Source organism: Balaenoptera ricei, chromosome 5, assembly GCF_028023285.1.
Source record: "Balaenoptera ricei isolate mBalRic1 chromosome 5, mBalRic1.hap2, whole genome shotgun sequence".
NCBI classification, from domain to species: Eukaryota; Metazoa; Chordata; class Mammalia; order Artiodactyla; family Balaenopteridae; genus Balaenoptera; species Balaenoptera ricei.
In genome coordinates, this window is record NC_082643.1 from 141,312,476 (window position 1) to 141,329,635 (window position 17,160).

At 48.9% G+C, this 17,160-nt stretch overlaps 1 protein-coding gene across 4 annotated transcripts in view; it reads right to left on the reverse strand.

Moving 5' to 3' along the window:
- The window catches only part of HTT (huntingtin), a 136,409-nt gene extending 131,294 nt beyond the window's left edge, over positions 1 to 5,115 (reverse strand). For all 4 annotated transcript variants that reach the window (XM_059923695.1, XM_059923696.1, XM_059923694.1 and 1 more), the window contains exon 1: positions 4,754 to 5,115. In XM_059923695.1, the coding sequence (XP_059779678.1) occupies positions 4,754 to 4,980 (227 nt within the window). In that variant the 5' untranslated portion in view covers positions 4,981 to 5,115. The remainder of the gene's footprint in view (positions 1 to 4,753) is intronic.
- Between the last annotated feature and the right edge of the window lie 12,045 nt (positions 5,116 to 17,160).

Consider the following 17,160-nt stretch of genomic DNA (forward strand, 5'->3'; position numbering starts at 1 on the left):
GTGCACAACATGATTCCAAGTCAAAACAGTGGCCCACTGGGCACTGAGCTTCTGATTGGTGAAGGGCAGTCCAATCAGTGCCGGTATCACTGGGTTACCCCTAACCATACATAGTGCTTCTGGATGCTTTTTTTCTACCATGGCAGAGTTTAATGGTTGCTACAGAGATGTACTCACAAAGCCTGAAATATTTACTGTCTGACCATTTACATAAAATGTTTGCCAACGTTCAAGAATCAGAAGACGTAATATTGTTAAGATGCCAATACTCCCCAAACTGATCTACAGATTCAGTGCAATACCCATCAGAGAATCCCAGCTGGCTTCTTCGTAGAAACTGACAATCAGATCTTACAATTCAAATGGAAATGCAAGGGGCCCAGAATAGCCAAAACTATCCTGAAAAGGAATAAAGTTGGAGGACTCACATTTCATGATTTTAAACTGTGATACAAAACTAATGGTAGGGACTTCCTGGTGGCGCAGTGGTTAAGAATCCGCCTGCCAATGCGGGGGACATGGGTTCGAGCCCTGGTCTGGGAAGATCCCACCTGCTGCGGAGCAACTAAGCCCGTGCGCCACAACTACTGAGCCTGCGCTCTAGAGCCCGCGAGCCACAACTACTGAGCCTGTGTGCCACAACTACTGAAGCCCGTATGCCAAGAGCCCGTGCTCTGCAACAAGAGAAACCACCGCAATGTGAAGCCCTCGCACCGCAACAAAGACCCAACACAGCCAAAAATAAGTAAATTAATCTTTAAAAAAAAAAAAAAACTAATGGTAATCAAGACTGTACACGGACTTCCCTGGCGGTCCAGTGGTTAGGACTCCGCACTTCCACTGCCATGGGACTGGGTTCGATCCCTCGTCGGGGAACTAAGATCCCACAAGCCGCCCCACAAGCCGCAGGGCGCAGCCAAAAAAAAAAGTGAAGAGACAACCCAAGAAAGGGAGTATCATTTTACAAATCACGCATCTGATAAGAGTCTAGTACCCAGAATATTATGAATAACTGTTACAATTCAACAATAAAAAGACAACCCAACTTAAAAAATGGGAAAGAATGAGGATGAGGGTTTGCAAGTTAAGTATAAGAAAGAAGCTGCGTCCCTAATCACTGGTGAGCTTCCTCAAGCAGACACTGCTGTCTTATAATAAATTCTTTCCTATTTAAGTTACGGCAGCAGAGTTTTCTGTTACTTGCAGTTGAATATAACTGATAACACCAACTATGGCTAAATTATGTCATGCTTAGCAGACAGAGATGAACAAGTCCTGTTGGTTCTACCTTCAAAATTCAGTCAGTTCCCACCGTGCCACTGCCAACAACCTGACAGAATTCACCATCATCTCACCTGACCACATCACTAACTTCCTACCTGGTCTCCTGCTCCTGACCATGCTTCCCTTCACTCAGTTCTCAGCCAGTATTCATTTAAAAATGGAACTCAGGGCTTCCCTGGTGGCCCAGTGGTTGAGAATCTGCCTGCCAATGCAGGGGACACGGGTTCAAGCCCTGGTCTGGGAAGATCCCACATGCCGCGGAGCAACTGGGCCCGTGAGCCACAACTACTGAGCCAGCGCGTCTGGAGCCTGTGCTCCGCAACAAGAGAGGCCACGATAGTGAGAGGCCCGCGCACCGCGATGGAGAGTGGCCCCCGCTTGCCACAACTAGAGAAAGCCCTCGCACAGAAACGAAGACCCAACATAGCAATCAATCAATCAGTCTTTAAAGAAAAAAAAAAAAAAAATGGAACTCAAATCCTGCCACTCCTCGGACCAAACCCTCCAATGACTTCCCACCTCACTTAGACTAAATGCCACTGTCTTTACTCCACCTTGAAGGAAGGGCCTACTCATCTATCTGGTACGGCACTCTCTCCACCTCTCTGACCTCAGCTCCTACTAAGAGTCTCCCTCTCGCTAATTCAACGGGCCACACTACCTCCTCGCTATTCCTCCATCAGCGGGGTTTGGACCTGCTCCCTCTGCCTGGAACGCCCCTCCACATACCTTTATGGCAATCCCTGACTCTCTTCTGGTCTTTACTCAAAAGACACCATCTCAGTGGCCCTTCCCTGGACACCCTATCTAACACATCAATACCGTATTAACCCTGACATTTCCTAGACCCCCTTCCCTGCTTTGCTGCTGTTCCTGCTTCGTTTATCACTGTCTAACATACTGTGTGTTTTTCTTATGTATCCTTTTTCTGGTCTATGTCCCTCACTAAGATGTAAGCTTCATGAGGGCAGAGCTGTATCTGTTCACGGCTGTAGCCCTGCACCTATTAGGATACTGGCTGGCACACATTAGACGTTCAGCAAATAATTAAAATCAGAGAAAAACTAGGAGGGAATCTGAAGGAGAGTGAGAAAGTGCCAAAGGCCAATGTCAACTGCCTCATAATTGCAGTTAGGACCCTGCCAAGCTCTGGCACTCCCCTGCACGTCAGCCTTGCTGAGACTGTGGCCAGTACCACCCGGAACCCCTGTATCCCATACGCTGAGCTGGCAGTAGGCACTCAGATCCTTCAACTGAAGCCCACGCGTGGCTGGTGACACTGTAACTCCACAGAGAGCAAGAGCCATAAAAATAGAACAGTTACTTTCTAATTGCTTTTGGCCAATCTTACTTTGGGGAATGAATTTTTCAGCTGAAGCATCTGAACAGAAATGCCAAGATCCAGATTTGTAAGCAGTGAGTTCGTTACTCAAAATTAATGAATACTTGCTTTCTCAACAGCAAAGTACATAAAAATGTAACATTTATGCATTTTATTTAAAATAACTATAATTAAGCCCAATGCAGTTGATTTCAGAGCATGCTAAGAACCTTTCAAAGTTACTATTCTGAAGTACTTTTGTTTTTAAAAAATTTAAAATCTATCTTCATATATATAATACATAGATTATATCTGGTAGGATACAGAAGGAGGAAGCTTGCCTCTGGGAATGGAGTTAGGTACTCAGGAGAAAGGAACGGGAGAGAGACATTTTAATTACCTTTTTGCAATTTTGGAATTTGTACCATGTTAATGTATTATTTATGCAAAAATGATAGACTAAATTTTAAAAATTAGTCAATCATACATTTCCTTACAATAAAGTAATGAAACAAAACGTATCTACTTTGTCAAGCTGGCTTAAGAAGGAAACCTCTTTACACCCCGATTTCGAAGAAGATAAGCTAATTCAGGTTCTGTCAAATCAGCATAAGAAACAGAAAGCATATTTTCAGACTGACCAAGTATTTGAACAAGCAGACAGGGACGGAAGTAAGGCCTTCCTTCCCACCCAGGGCCCTGCTTGGTGCTTCCCGCCTTTATACGAGATCACGCAGGGCATGGACTTCCACGACATCTAACTCCAGGAAAAGCACGACCATAAAAGTCTGGAATGGATACTTATGGTTATAAATCACCTGCTGCAGAGAAAAGTCAAATTGTTAAAAAACAAACAAACAAACAAACAAAAAACAACTTTTTTTCCCTCTAAGTATCCAAACAGGTTTTTCACCTTTTAGCAGAAAACTTAATTTGTTTCTAGATTTTATTTTAACAGATAAGCCAAAATTACTCCCCAAATTCTCAGTTTCTAATGAAACCTCAGGACACAGCAAGGATCATATCAGAAGCATAACGAAGAAAACATTACTAAAAACGAATCAGCCTGAAGAAGGTACGCTTCTTAGAGGGGCTGCTTCGCGAAAACCTTCCTCGTTAAATGCCATCCTGTACACACCCAGATCAGAAATAAAATGACCCGAGATGAGAGAAAGGCCCGAAGTGCAGCAGAGCACACACCCTGACCTCTGCTGAACACCCAGCACACAAGACTTCAGGGAAAAGTACTCGGTTCTCTTAAACGGTGTCGTTAATGGTCTGTCTTCTTCTGTTTCAAAAACTTTCCCTGGCACAAGCAACGGAGACCCCCTGCTTCCAAACAGTAGCAGATGTCAGCAACGGGAAGCGTGTGTGGGGTCCGCAGACACCACTGCTCCGGCAAAGCTGGACCGCGACACTCGTGACAGGGACATTACTCGCCCCCAGCGATTAACCTCTCCCTCAGCAACACGTCATTTGTTTCCAACTGAGGACAGGCAATAAAGGGCAGTCAACGCTTCCTAATATTTAAGCCAGTTTTATTGCTTCTCACGTGTTAACAACAACCGTCTAGACAGTTCACCGCTTACTTGGCAACCACAGCTCATTCAAGTGCCCGCAGGCCAACCTGAGCTGAGACAAGCCGGTCTCTCCCTGATGCTCAACATTCTGCTGCGACTCCCGAACGACACGAAATGCCCTGAGGCTGCGGGAAGACAGCCCCGAGCCACAGGCTGCTTAAAGGGGCCCTCGCAGGAGGCTCTCCATTGGGCCGCGCGCGCTCCCCCGCCCTCCAGCCCGACGTCCCAAGGCATGATGTCACCACTGTCCCCGCATCACTCCGGCTCCAATTCCCGGAGCGTCCTGCGCCCCCAGCCCTCCTCCTCTCAGACCAGGAGGAGAGGGACGGCACGCGGCCTCGGCTCTGCCAAGTCCTGCTCACAACACAGCCCCGTTTCCTCCCCTAACTTCGCAGCCGGGAGAGCAGAGGACTGGGGCCGGGGCCGCCCCGGCGCCTCCGGGAGAGGCCGGCGAGGCTCCCCGCGCCTGCCGAGGGCCGGAGACCCACGCGGGGCCGGGGGACGGGGTAGGGACCACGGGGCGGCCCTGTCGCCGCGGGCCGGGGAGCTGCAGCGGGCCCGCACTCACGGTCGGTGCAGCGGCTCCTCGGCCACGGCCGGTCCGGGCGGCGGCGGCGGCGGCGGCGGGGGCGGCGGCGACTGCGGCTGAGGCGGCGGCTGCGCCTGCGGCGGCGGCTGAGGGGGCTGAGGCGGCGGCGGCGGCGGCTGCTGCTGTTGCTGCTGCTGCTGCTGCTGCTGCTGCTGGAAGGACTTGAGGGACTCGAAGGCCTTCATCAGCTTTTCCAGGGTCGCCATGGCGGCCTCCCGCCCTGCGGGAACAGCCCCCGGAGCCCTCGGACCTGCTCGCGGTTCCGCTCAGCAGCGCGGCAATGAATGAGGCTCGGGGCCGCGGGCAGGAGCGGAACCGAAGCGCTCGGCCATCTTGGGTCCGTCCCGGCAGCCCCCGCGGCCCTGCGTCCCGCGACGCTCCGTCGGAGGGGCGGGGCCAGGCTGGCGAGATTGACAGCCAGAGGCGGCGGCCTCCGCCATTGGCCGGGCGCGGCGCCAGCCAGTCACCCGCGCCCGCCGTCTCGCCTCCTAGGACCGCCGCGACCACGGAGACCCCAGCGCTCCTCCCGGGCGAGGATTAGGGGCGCGGCGGTCGTGAGCGTCATGCTCCCTCGGGAAGAAGCCCCTAGTCGAGGAGACTCCGGCCGAGCCCGGCGGGTGGCAGGGAGGGCTGGCCGTGGACTCGGAGCCGGAGACCCTGCGAGGGTGCTTGCTCACCCAGCGGCCCGGGCGGAGGGAGGGCTCACGGGACAGCCTTGCAGAGGAGGAAGGGGGAAGTGGGTCGCCCCGCGTGGAGCCAGAGGACCCTCAGGGCGGGAGCCCAGGTGTGGCCCCCAGGGAGGAGCGGAGCCCTGGTGGGCCAGTCTGCAGCCCGAGGAGGAGCTGAGGGGCTTGGCGGAGGGCCTGGGGCAGGCACGGGTGGTAAAAACCTGCCTGGTCAGTGCCTGCTGCCCGGAGAGGCCCTGGCTGGTGCAGCGAGAAGCAGCTTTGACCCCAGAGACTGCCCCACCGGCATGACTGCCCGGCCCGAGGGTGTGCCCTCCTTGGGCGAGGCCGGCCGGCGTGGGAGGGTCCCGGGCTCCAGAGCCTCGCCACCCGGAGGGGCAGCGTCCCGCTGCCCGCAGGGAGTGGGTGGCCCTCAGAGAAGCCGCCTGGGGCAAGCAGCGTGAAGCCTCCAGAGCCCACTCAGGGCAGCGCCCTGTTCTAGGCCACAAGCCACGTCTCCGCCTAATTTCAGACCCTGTTGTCACGAAGCAGTCAGGTGAACCCAGCATCGCCACAGGAAGCCTTGTCCCCAGGGGGACAGCAACCACCCCCGCCTTCAGGGGAAAGACCTCAGAGAAACTTGCCGCAAGCCTTGAGGTCCCAGTTCCCTGATTTAATAAAGGCCCTTGTCCACAGGCCAAGCCATGTGCCAGCTCTCACACAGGACAGGCCACAATGACGGGGCTCCAGGCTGTCAGGTACTGTGGTTGGCAGACCTCTCGGATGACCTAGTGACCCCCTCCTGAGATTCACCACCTTGTATGGTCCCCTCCCCTTGAGAGTGGGCTGTCACTGGTGGCTGGCTTCTGATTAAGGTTTACATTTTACAGCAAGACAAAAAAGTTTGAACAGAAAGTTCTCTGTGTCGTTTGGGCTTCCTCCCTCCCTAACGTGCAGTGTGCATCTGCATTACCCATTAACCAGACCTCCTCCAAGATGGGAACGCCTGCCGGACCGTAGAGATCAACTTTGCTTTTCCTTTCTTCTGACCTAGCAATGTAACTTCTTACGAGATGAGCATTCTTTCCCAACTCTGGAGGGGGCCGTACTGACTTACTGCTCACTTTGTAAGAGTTTACCTGGACTATGTATCTTTGGTGAGCTCTCTGTAAGATGTCAGTGTGGCGTTTCGATATATGAGCCTTTGTCTCAAAAATATATATGATTGTGTCTTGGACTTCTACCAGGCGGAACTGCTCTCAGAGCTTCTGAGAGCCTGCCTTCTGGCTTATAATCCTCATTTTGGCTTGAATAAAATTCTCCTTTTTCTTCTTAACTTGATTGTTAATTGAATTTTCACTGACACTTCTAACATTCTAATAGGCAAAGGTGGCACTCCTGGGATTAAGTTACAAAAGACTGAGCCTTCCGTCCTGCTGGCTCTCTGCACCTTCTTGGCTTGCACACGCGTTCTTGAAGCCAGCTGCCACGTTGGGAGGCCCACTCGGCCAACAGCCCAGGGAGAACTGAATCCTGCCAACATCACATGAGCTTGGAGGTGGATCCCTGCCCAGTTGAGCTTTCAAGTGAGAGGCAGGTGGTACTTAAACGCAGGCTTCCGAGAGACCAGGGAGTGAAGGACCTAGTTAAGCTGTGCCCAGATTCCTGATCCGCATTAACTGTGAGATCCTGCGTTGTTAAGCCACCATGCGATTGGTTACACAGCAAAAGATTAAGTGTATTAGTTCGCTAGGGCTGCTATAACAAAGTCCCACAGACTGGGAGGCTCAAATAACAAGAATTTATCTTCTCACAGTCCTGGAGGCTGGAAGTCCAAGATCAAGGTGTGAGCAGGCTAGTTCCTTCTGAGGCCTCTCTACTTGGTGTGTAGATAGCCGTCTTCTCCCTGTGTCCTTGCATGTTCTTCCTTCTATGCACGTCTGAGTCCTAATCCTCTTTTCTTATAAGGACAATGGTCATATTTGATTAGGGCCCACCCTCATGACCTTATTTTATCTTAATTACATCATTAAAGACACTTTTCTCCAAATACAGTCACATTCTGAGGTGCTAGGGGTTAGGACTCAACGTATGAATTTTCAGGGGACACAATTCAGCCCATCACATTAAGTAGTACAGTTGTCTCCTAATAGCCACTCTGACCTTCTTCAATAATAGGACTTCAGTTTTTATCCAGGCACTTTTCCACCACGTTTCCCTCCTTCCTTTTAGCTGGCTGTAGCCATGTGACTAAATAAGTTCTGGCTGATAAGATGTAAGCAGAAGTGACGTGTGTTATTTCTAGAAAATCTCCTTAAAAGGAAGGGGTACACCTGTCTTCTTCCTGCTGCCTGGAATGGGCGTATGGTGGTTGGCACTTGAGCAGTCATTTTGGATCATGAGGATGAAAGCCACATCCCAGGACGATGGAGCTGGCAGGACTGAGTGGAGATGCCATTCCAGCCTGGCCAGACCATCTCTGGACTTCTCACAGACAAATATCTATAGGAGAGAAACATAATTCCATTTTGTTTAAGCCACTTTTACTTTGGATTATTTTGTTCATGGGCTCCTAAACCCAAATTCTGACCAGTCCAGAGAGGGTATGAGTCACTGAGACCTTATATGGCCACAGCAGATCAGGCTGTGTTAGCTGAGGCAAGAAGAAACTCGTCTGCTGAGAACTTACTACACCCCTGACAAGAGGTCTTAGAGGAAAGCCTAGTGAAAGGGACCGTCCAGAAGGCAGATTTTTTAAATTCAGAGAAAAGCTTGGCATAGTCGCAGACTAATCAAAGATTACACAGCTGGGGAGGCAATTTGGCTTGTCTCCAAAGCCTTAAAATGAACGTAGCCTCTGAATGGCAAATGCACTCCCAGTAATTTATCCTCGGAAAAGAATCACGTGTGTGTCAGGATGGTCACTGGTTACAGCAATATTTAGGACCAAAAGAAAAAAAAGGAAACACGGACAGAAGGAGATTGGTTAAATGAAGCACGATATATCCATATGACAAAACTGTGCAGTTATTCAGATCCTGTTTTAGAAGAGCATTCATGACATGGAAAAAGGTGTGCAATGCATTAGAAGGTTACACTGCTGTGTATAGCACAATCCCCCCTCTTTTTAAAGAAAAACGATACATACATAAATAGACCTGCTCACCAAGTCTATAACAGTGACTCTCTCTGTGCAGGGCAATTACAGGAAATTTAATCTGGGTGCTTTTCTGTATTTTTCAGATCTTCAGCGATGAATGTGTACTATTCAGGGGAAAAACATGTAAAAGAGGTTTGAGTGGAGAACTAAAAATGAAAGCCTAGCAACACACTTGTGACTGATTCTGCCCAGGAAAGGAGGGAACCCAACACACCCACACACAAACGGGGTACACTCCAGTTGGGGGGCAGGCACCTGCCCTAAATCCAAAACCAGGTGGGAGTTCATTGGGGGTGAGGCCTTGGGTCAGAAAAAGCAAAGGTGAAGCAGAGCCATGAGGAACAGGATGAGTGGACTGGCAACTCCTGAGGGTGCTTTGGTGGCTTCCCACCCGTCCCCCCCAAGGGGTTCGCTCCCTTTAGAGGGTACTATTGCCCCGTTATTTTAATTCTACATAAATACACATACTGCAAAAGATATAGATACAGTAATTGTTGTTTTGAACAGTCAGCTCTTGTTTAAATTGACTCCCAGATGTACCATTTTCGGTACTCTTCATCCGTGCCTGCATCTCTGATCTTCCATTTTGGCTCATTTCCTTCTGCCTGGAAAACACCCTTCAGAATTTCTCTTACAGTGGATCTTCTATTGCTGAAATCTCTCAGTTTCAGTTTATCTGAAAATGTCTTTTTTTTTGGCCTTCATTCCTAGTCGATTTTTGGTTGGGTATAGAATTCAAGGTTGGCAGATACTTTCTGTCAGCAGATTAAAGATCCGGACATCACAGTCTTCTGCTTTTTATTCTCACTGTTGAGAAGTCAGTTGAATTAATGTTTGCTCCTTTGGAGGTAAGTGTCTTTTTTCCCTCTGGCTGTTGTTAAGATTTTCTCTCTGTCTTTGGCTCTCTGTGGTTTCAGCAAGCCATGTCTGGGTGTGTAAGGAGACAATTACTTGTTACAGGATGCCCCTGGGGATCCCGTCGAGTGATCTCCCCATAGGCTGCTCAGCAGGAAGGGCCCAAAAGACTGGCCAAGACCAGTTCTGAAAGTCATGGAAGCACACGTTCCCCTGAAACGTGTGATGATGTGAAAGATGTCCAGGATCCGGATGTTCTTTTCACCAGCAAAGCCATTCCCCACAGCCTGAAATCTGCCATGGCTGCAGGATTGGCCAGGGACTCCCTGTCCCCTTCCAATTCCCCGATAAATACACAGAATGACAGGGAGCAAGGTCCCTCTCCTGGGGTACTACCTACACTGTGGCCATCCGGGCCCAGGGCTTACACAACTCTCCATGGGATGCAAAGAGCTCGGGAGACAGGTGCTTTTTTTTTTTTTTTTTAACATCTTTATTGGAGTATTATTGCTTTACAATGGTGTGTTAGTTTCTGCTGTATAACAAAGTGAATCAGCTATACATATACATATATCCCCATATCTCCTCCCTCTTGACAGGTGCTTCTTCTGATGACCTTCGGCCTCCAAGTTCCCCCATTGGCTCCAGTTTATGGCTGCACCATGTGTTGTTTATGGTGTTTGTTATTATCCTGGCTTGGTTTGGTTTAACAGTAGAATTTCTTTTCATTTAATCTGCTTGGAATTAGTTGGATACTGAACGTGTGGACTAATGGCTTCCAAGTTTTGGAAACTGCTCAGTCATTATCTCAAAATATTGCTTCTGTCCCGTTTCTCTTCTCTCTTCCTGGTGTTCTCACCACATCCTATCTTCTTTTTTCTTTTTCTTTTTTTTTCCTCTCATTGCTTTATTCTGGATAGTTTCATCTGATTTATTTTACTAGTTCTCTTTTTAGCTGTTTCCATTCTACTGTTAAACCCTTAATGTTAACCATTCACTTCTGGAATTTTGTAGTTTTCAGTACTGGAATTTATATCTCTTTCTAAAGTATGCTATGCCACTTTTTATAAATAGGTTCTAGTTTCCTGCCAAAATTGTCAAGCTATGCAACTTTTCTCCTTGAACATAGAGAGCACAGTGTTTAAGAGTCTGTGTCTCGTATATTTCCATTATCTAGAGCCTCTGAGGAAATTTTTTTGTCTTGTTTGTTTTTTGGCTGCGCAGCACAGCATGGGGGATTTTAGTTCCCCGACCAGGGATCGAACCCGTGCCCCATGCAGTGGAAGTGCAGAGTCTTAACCACTGGACCACCAGGGAAGTCCCTATGAGGATTTTCTTTGTGCCATAATATATGGTCCCTTTTCATGAATGTTCCATGGGCATTGGAAAGAAAGTGCATTTTTTAGTATCAGTATAGAATGTATTACCTATATATTACATCAATACATTATCTATCTATCCATCCATCCACATACACACATGTTCATAAAATGCACCTTACCAAGCTCTTTAGGTCTGATCTGTCTGGGACTGACAGCTGGGTTAAACCTCTCAGCTCTGCTTTGGGAAAGCTATGGCTGTTACTTGGTGAAGTTATTTCTGACCATTTCATCTTGTTTGAGAATTGTACCTTCAATTACAAAATGCCCCTTCTGCTTGGCTTAACGTTTTTTGGCCCGGATTCTATCTTGTCTGATACTAAGATTGTGACTGCTGCTTTTATTTTTGCTTGCATTTTCCTGATATACATTCTCAATGGTTGAATTTTAACCTTTCTCACTCACTTGGTTTTAGGTGTGTCTCAGATATAGCACAGAGTTGGGTTTTGCCTTGTTACCCAATCTGAAAATCTCCCTTTAATTGGTGAGTTAAGACCATTTTTATATGGTGGGGCTAATGGCAGACTCTGGGCGGGCTCACGCCAAGGAGTGCTTCCCGGAGCTTCTGCTGCCAGTGTCCATGTACCCACGGTGAGCCACAGCCACCCCCCGCCTCTGCAGGAGACCCTCCAACCCTAGCAGGTGAACTAGGAAATTTCAGACAAACCCTCCTCCCACTAAGGACAAGTAAACTAGGGGACAAAATTTTAAAAATCATCTATCTGAAAGCATCAGAGAACTATTAAGGCAGAGAAGTATAACCAGGCCAAGAGTCGGTTCTTTGAAAAGACTAATAAAAAGAATTGGACCAGAGGGCAGACAGCAGAAGCAAGAAGAACTACAATCCTGCAACCTGTGGAACAAAAACCACATTCACAGAAAGACAGACAAGATGAAAAGGCAGAGGGCTATGTACCAGATGAAGGAACAAGATAAAACCCCAGGAAAACAGCTAAATGAAGTGGAGATAGGCAACCTTCTAGAAAAAGAATTCAGAATAATGATAGTGAAGATGATCCAGGACCTTGGAAAAAGAATGGAGGCAAAGATCGAGAAGATGCAAGAAATGTTTAACAAAGACCTAGAAGAATTAAAGAACAAACAAACAGAGATGAACAATACAATAACTGAAATGAAAACTACACTAGAAGGAAATAATAGCAGAATAACTGAGGCAGAAGAACGGATAAGTGACCTGGAAGACAGAATGGTGGAATTCACTGCTGCGGAACAGACTAAAGAAAAAAGAATGAAAAGAAATGAAGACAGCCTAAGAAACCTCTGGGACAACACTAAATGCAACAACATTCACATTATAGGGGTCCCAGAAGGAGAAGAGAGAGAGAAAGGACCAGAGAAAATATTTGAAGAGATTATAGTCGAAAACTTCCCTAACATGGGAAAGGAAATAGCCACCCAAGTCCAGGAAGCGCAGAGAGTCCCATACAGGATAAACCCAAGGAGAAACACTCAGAGACACACAGTAATCAAATTGGCAAAAATTGAAGACAAAGAAAAATTATTGAAAGCAGCAAGGGAAAAACGACAAATAACATACAAGGGAACTCCCATAAGGTTAACAGCTGATTTCTCAGCAGAAACTCTACAAGCCAGAAGGGAGTGGCATGATATACTTAAAGTGAGGAAAGGGAGGAAACTACAACCAAGATTACTCTACCTGGCAAGGATCTCATTCAGATTCGATGGAGAAATCAAAAGCTTTACAGACAAGCAAAAGCTAAGAGAATTCAGCACCACCAAACCAGCTCTACAACAAATGCTAGAGGAACTTCTCTAAGTGGGAAACACAAGAGAAGAAAAGGACCTACAAAAACAAACCCAAAACAATTAAGAACATGGTCATAGGAACATACATATCGATAATTACCTTAAACGTGAGTGGATTAAATGCTCCAACCAAAAGACACAGGCTTGCTGAATGGATACAAAAACAAGACCCATATATATGCTGTCTACAAGAGACCCACTTCAGACCTAGGGACACATTCAGACTGAAAGTGAGGGGATGGAAAAAGATATTCCATGCAAATGGAAATCATAAGAAAGCTGGAGTAGCAATGTTCATATCAGATAAAATAGACTTTAAAATAAAGAATGTTACAAGAGACAAGGAAGGACACTACATAATGATCAAGGGATCAATCCAAGGAGAAGATATAACAATTATAAATATATATGCACCCAACATAGGAGCACCTCAATACATAAGGCAAGTGCTAACAGCTATAAAAGAGGAAATCGACAGTAACACAATAATAGTGGGGGACTTTAACACCTCACTTACACCAGTGGACAGATCATCCAAAATGAAAATAAATAAGGAAACAGAAGCTTTAAATGACACAATAGACCAGATAGATTTAATTGATATTTATAGGACATTCCATCCAAAAACAGCAGATTACACTTTCTTCTCAAGTGCGCACGGAACATTCTCCAGGATAGATCACATCTTGGGCCACAAATCAAGCCTCAGTAAATTTAAGAAAATTGAAATCATATCAAGCATCTTTTCTGACCACAACGCTATGAGATTAGAAATCAATTACACGGAAAAAAACGTAAAAAACACAAACACATGGAGGCTAAACAATACGTTACTAAATAACCAAGAGATCACTGAAGAAATCAAAGAGGAAATCAAAAAATACCTAGAGACAAATGACAATGAAAACACGATGATCCAAAACCTATGGGATGCAGCAAAAGCAGTTCTAAGAGGGAAGTTTATAGCTATACAAGCCTACCTCAAGAAACAAGAAAAATCTCAAATAAACAATCTAACCTTACACCTAAAGGAACTAGAGAAAGAAGAACAAACAAAACCCAAAGTTAGCAGAAGGAAAGAAATCATAAAGATCAGAGCAGAAATAAATGAAATAGAAACAAAGAAAACAGTAGCAAAGATCAATAAAACTAAAAGCTGGTTCTTTGAGAAGATAAACAAAATTGATAAACCATTAGCCAGACTCATCAAGAAAAAGAGGGAGAGGACTCAAGTCAATAAAATTAGAAATGAAAAAGGAGAAGTTACAACAGACACCGCAGAAATACAAAGGATCCTAAGAGACTACTACGAGCAACTCTATGCCAATAAAATGGACAACCTGGAAGAAATGGACAAATTCTTAGAAAGGTATCACCTTCCAAGACTGAACCAGGAAGAAATAGAAAATATTAACAGACCAATCACAAGTAATGAAATTGAAACTGTGATTAAAAATCTTCCAACAAACAAAAGTCCAGGACCAGATGGCTTCACAGGTGAAATCTATCAAACATTTAGAGAAGAGCTAACACCCATCCTTCTCAAACTCTTCCAAAAAATTGCAGAGGAAGGAACACTCCCAAACTCATTCTATGAGGCCACCATCACCCTGATACCAAAACCAGACAAAGATACTACAAAAAAAGAAAATTACGGGCTTCCCTGCTGGCACAGTGGTTGAGAATCTGCCTGCTAATGCAGGGGACACGGGTTCGAGCCCTGGTCTGGGAAGATCCCACAGGCCGCGGAGCAACTAGGCCCGTGAGCCACAACTACTGAGCCTGCGCATCTGGAGCCTGTGCTCCACAACACGAGAGGCCACGATAGTAAGAGGCCCGTGCACCGCGATGAAGAGTGGCCCCTGCTTGCCGCAACTAGAGAAAGCCCTAGCACAGAAACAAGACCCAACATAGCAATCAATCAATCAATCAATTAAAAAAAAAAAAAAAAGGTGAAGCAGTCAGATATATTTAAACGACATGGCAAGAAACAAATAACTATCAATTATATAAATTACAGAATAAAATGCTGATAGGGATTATCCCTGGACAGTGGCTGATATTAAAGACAAATTTTCCTTGTGTACTCATCTTAATTTCAAAATTCTCTTTAATAAATATACATTTGCTTATAATCAGAAAAAAAAAAAAGACATGTTCAATCTATTAAGTTACCAGATACCGTGTAAAAATTCTTACTTAGATTTGTTGTCTCTGTCAGGGCTCTCACTTGGTCATGGAGACGTGCAACTCAGACTAGCTTAAGCAAAAAAAGAAAAGAGAAGAAAAGAAAGGAAAAGAAAAAGAAGGACTTTACTGGTTCCCGTAGCTGTGCCCCCGGCTGCGGACGACCCCCCAGGCTCTGGCCGTCCCTGCGCCTCCCCCCTTCCTCCTCACTCTGCAAGCAGGTGGGCTGCACCCAGCCTCCCCACCTGTGACGGGCCAGGCCCTCCCGTCCCCCAGATTATCCACAGCGGGAGGCAGGAGGGAGGGCCCCAGGAGGGGAGGAAGGAGGTCTGGAAGGAGTCAGAATGTAAACAGGACGTGGGAATAACGGTGATTCCTATTTTCCTTACACTCTCCTGTGTTCTTTACGATGTGCACATATTCCTTTCCCGCGATTAGTAACCTCTTTATGAGCAGGTAGCGTGGACCAAACCCTGCTGCACGTTCCCCTCCCAGCCCCCAGGAGGTGGGAACTCCTGCCACCTTCCCTCTAGAGGCAGGATGAGGCGGGGGAGAGGGGCCGCAACCGGGAGAGGCCGAGCCACTTCCCTCCCTCCAAAATCAAGGCCCCAGACCCCAGATAGCTCCCCCTTCCCCTCCCCTGGTCTGTGGTGCGTGGCCTGGGAGGGACTCTGCTCTAGACACGGGCCTCCGCGCTTCTGGGCTCCCCACTGCAGCCAGCATGAGGCATACAGCTCCACCAGCGCAGATGCAAACCGCTCCTCGGGACGCGCTGGGTGGGGCGGATGACCCTGGGGGAGAGCGACGCGGGGCCAGGCCCCGGCGGTGGCTTCCCGGGTGTCACGGCATCCGGACCAAGTCCCTGCTGTTCGGTTACAGTCTCCGAGGCCCGAACCCTGGACCCCACACGGCAGGTGGCAAGGGTTCCCGGGCAAGCCAAGGGACAGTGACCACGACCTCGGCCCGCCGCGGAGGCAGGGCAGCCGGCGGGCTCGCAGGACACAGGAGGCTTCCCGGCTCTTCCCTCCACCAGCTCGCACCTTGCCAAAGGCCGCTCTGGCCCCAGAAGGCCCTGCCGAGGCCCGGTGCACAGCGGGCGCCCCCTCGCCCCGACTCCAGGGCCCCTCCAGGTCTGGCTCCGGGATCCCAGCCCCGGAGACTCACAGGCCGCGGCCACAGAAACCCGTCCAACACTGCAGGGGTAGGGAGAGCGGCCCCCGACAGTCAAGCCCCGACCTCAGGGTCCTGGCAACACCCTCCTTCAGAGGAGGGACAGGGGCGCCACGGAGACGCCCGAGGGCGGGTGGGGGGAATCTCGGTGAGAGGCACGGGAGCGGCGAACACGAAGGGAAAGGGGCCAAGGTCTTCTAACCCACGGGAGGAGCACGGGAGGAGCCGCGGGCGAGGAGCAGGACCTCCGGCGCCGACGCTGCAGGGCCGGCACCCCGGCCTCTCCCCTCCTCCCCGCGGGGACACGCCGAGTCCCCGCCACAAGGCGTCCGCAGCTGGGGCTTTCTGGGCGGCACAAGTCCTCAAGGGGCCTTTCCCCCATCCAGCTTTAGTGAAAAGACAATCCAGCTATGCAAGCAGAAAAATGGCCAGACTCATCGGGCACGTTTCAGGGTGTGTCCCGCGTGGTTACTGCAGTTCACGGGCAGGATGCAGCCCCGGGCACGGCTCCGTGGCGCCGGCCGGCTGCGCAGCGAGCGCTCACCGGCTGGAGGGCAGCTCCTTCTCGCTGGGGCTGGCGTTGATGCAGCCCCGCACGACGGCAGAAGGCCTGTCAGGCGCCTTTCTGATGCAAGTCGCTGACCTGCCTTAAGTGGACGTGAAAACGTGGCGGGGGGTGCTGACTTCAAGGCAGGGAAACCCTTAAATTCCCTCCCGTGTGCTGCACGTCCTGCGGGCTGCTTGGTTCACGCAGAGACAGCGTCGCCCACGCGCCCTGCACTCACGCTGCCTACCCCGCCCCACGCTCACCACCCAGCTGAGCGGCGCGGGGTGCGCGGCTCCTTCCGGAACGACTGTATGGATTCCACCGGCCGGAGGTTCCCTGAAGGCCCCCACGGTGTGGACCGGAGAGGACTGGCACCGAGAGACACCCAGTCCCAGAGAAGGACGGGGTTAACTCCCGCCCAGCCCCCAGTTCGCAGAGGAAACGTGGTCACACACTCTGGGTCTATACTGAAAAACCATGGATGTTAGTGGACAACCTCGGCATCAATCCCTCGGGAACAGACGGGGTTCACGGCAGGATAATCCACTGGTCCAAGGAGACTTCGAAAAAATTCCTAAATTTAATGCTACCACAGAAAGTCTCTCCAAACCACTCTTCCATGTTCGAAAGAAAAT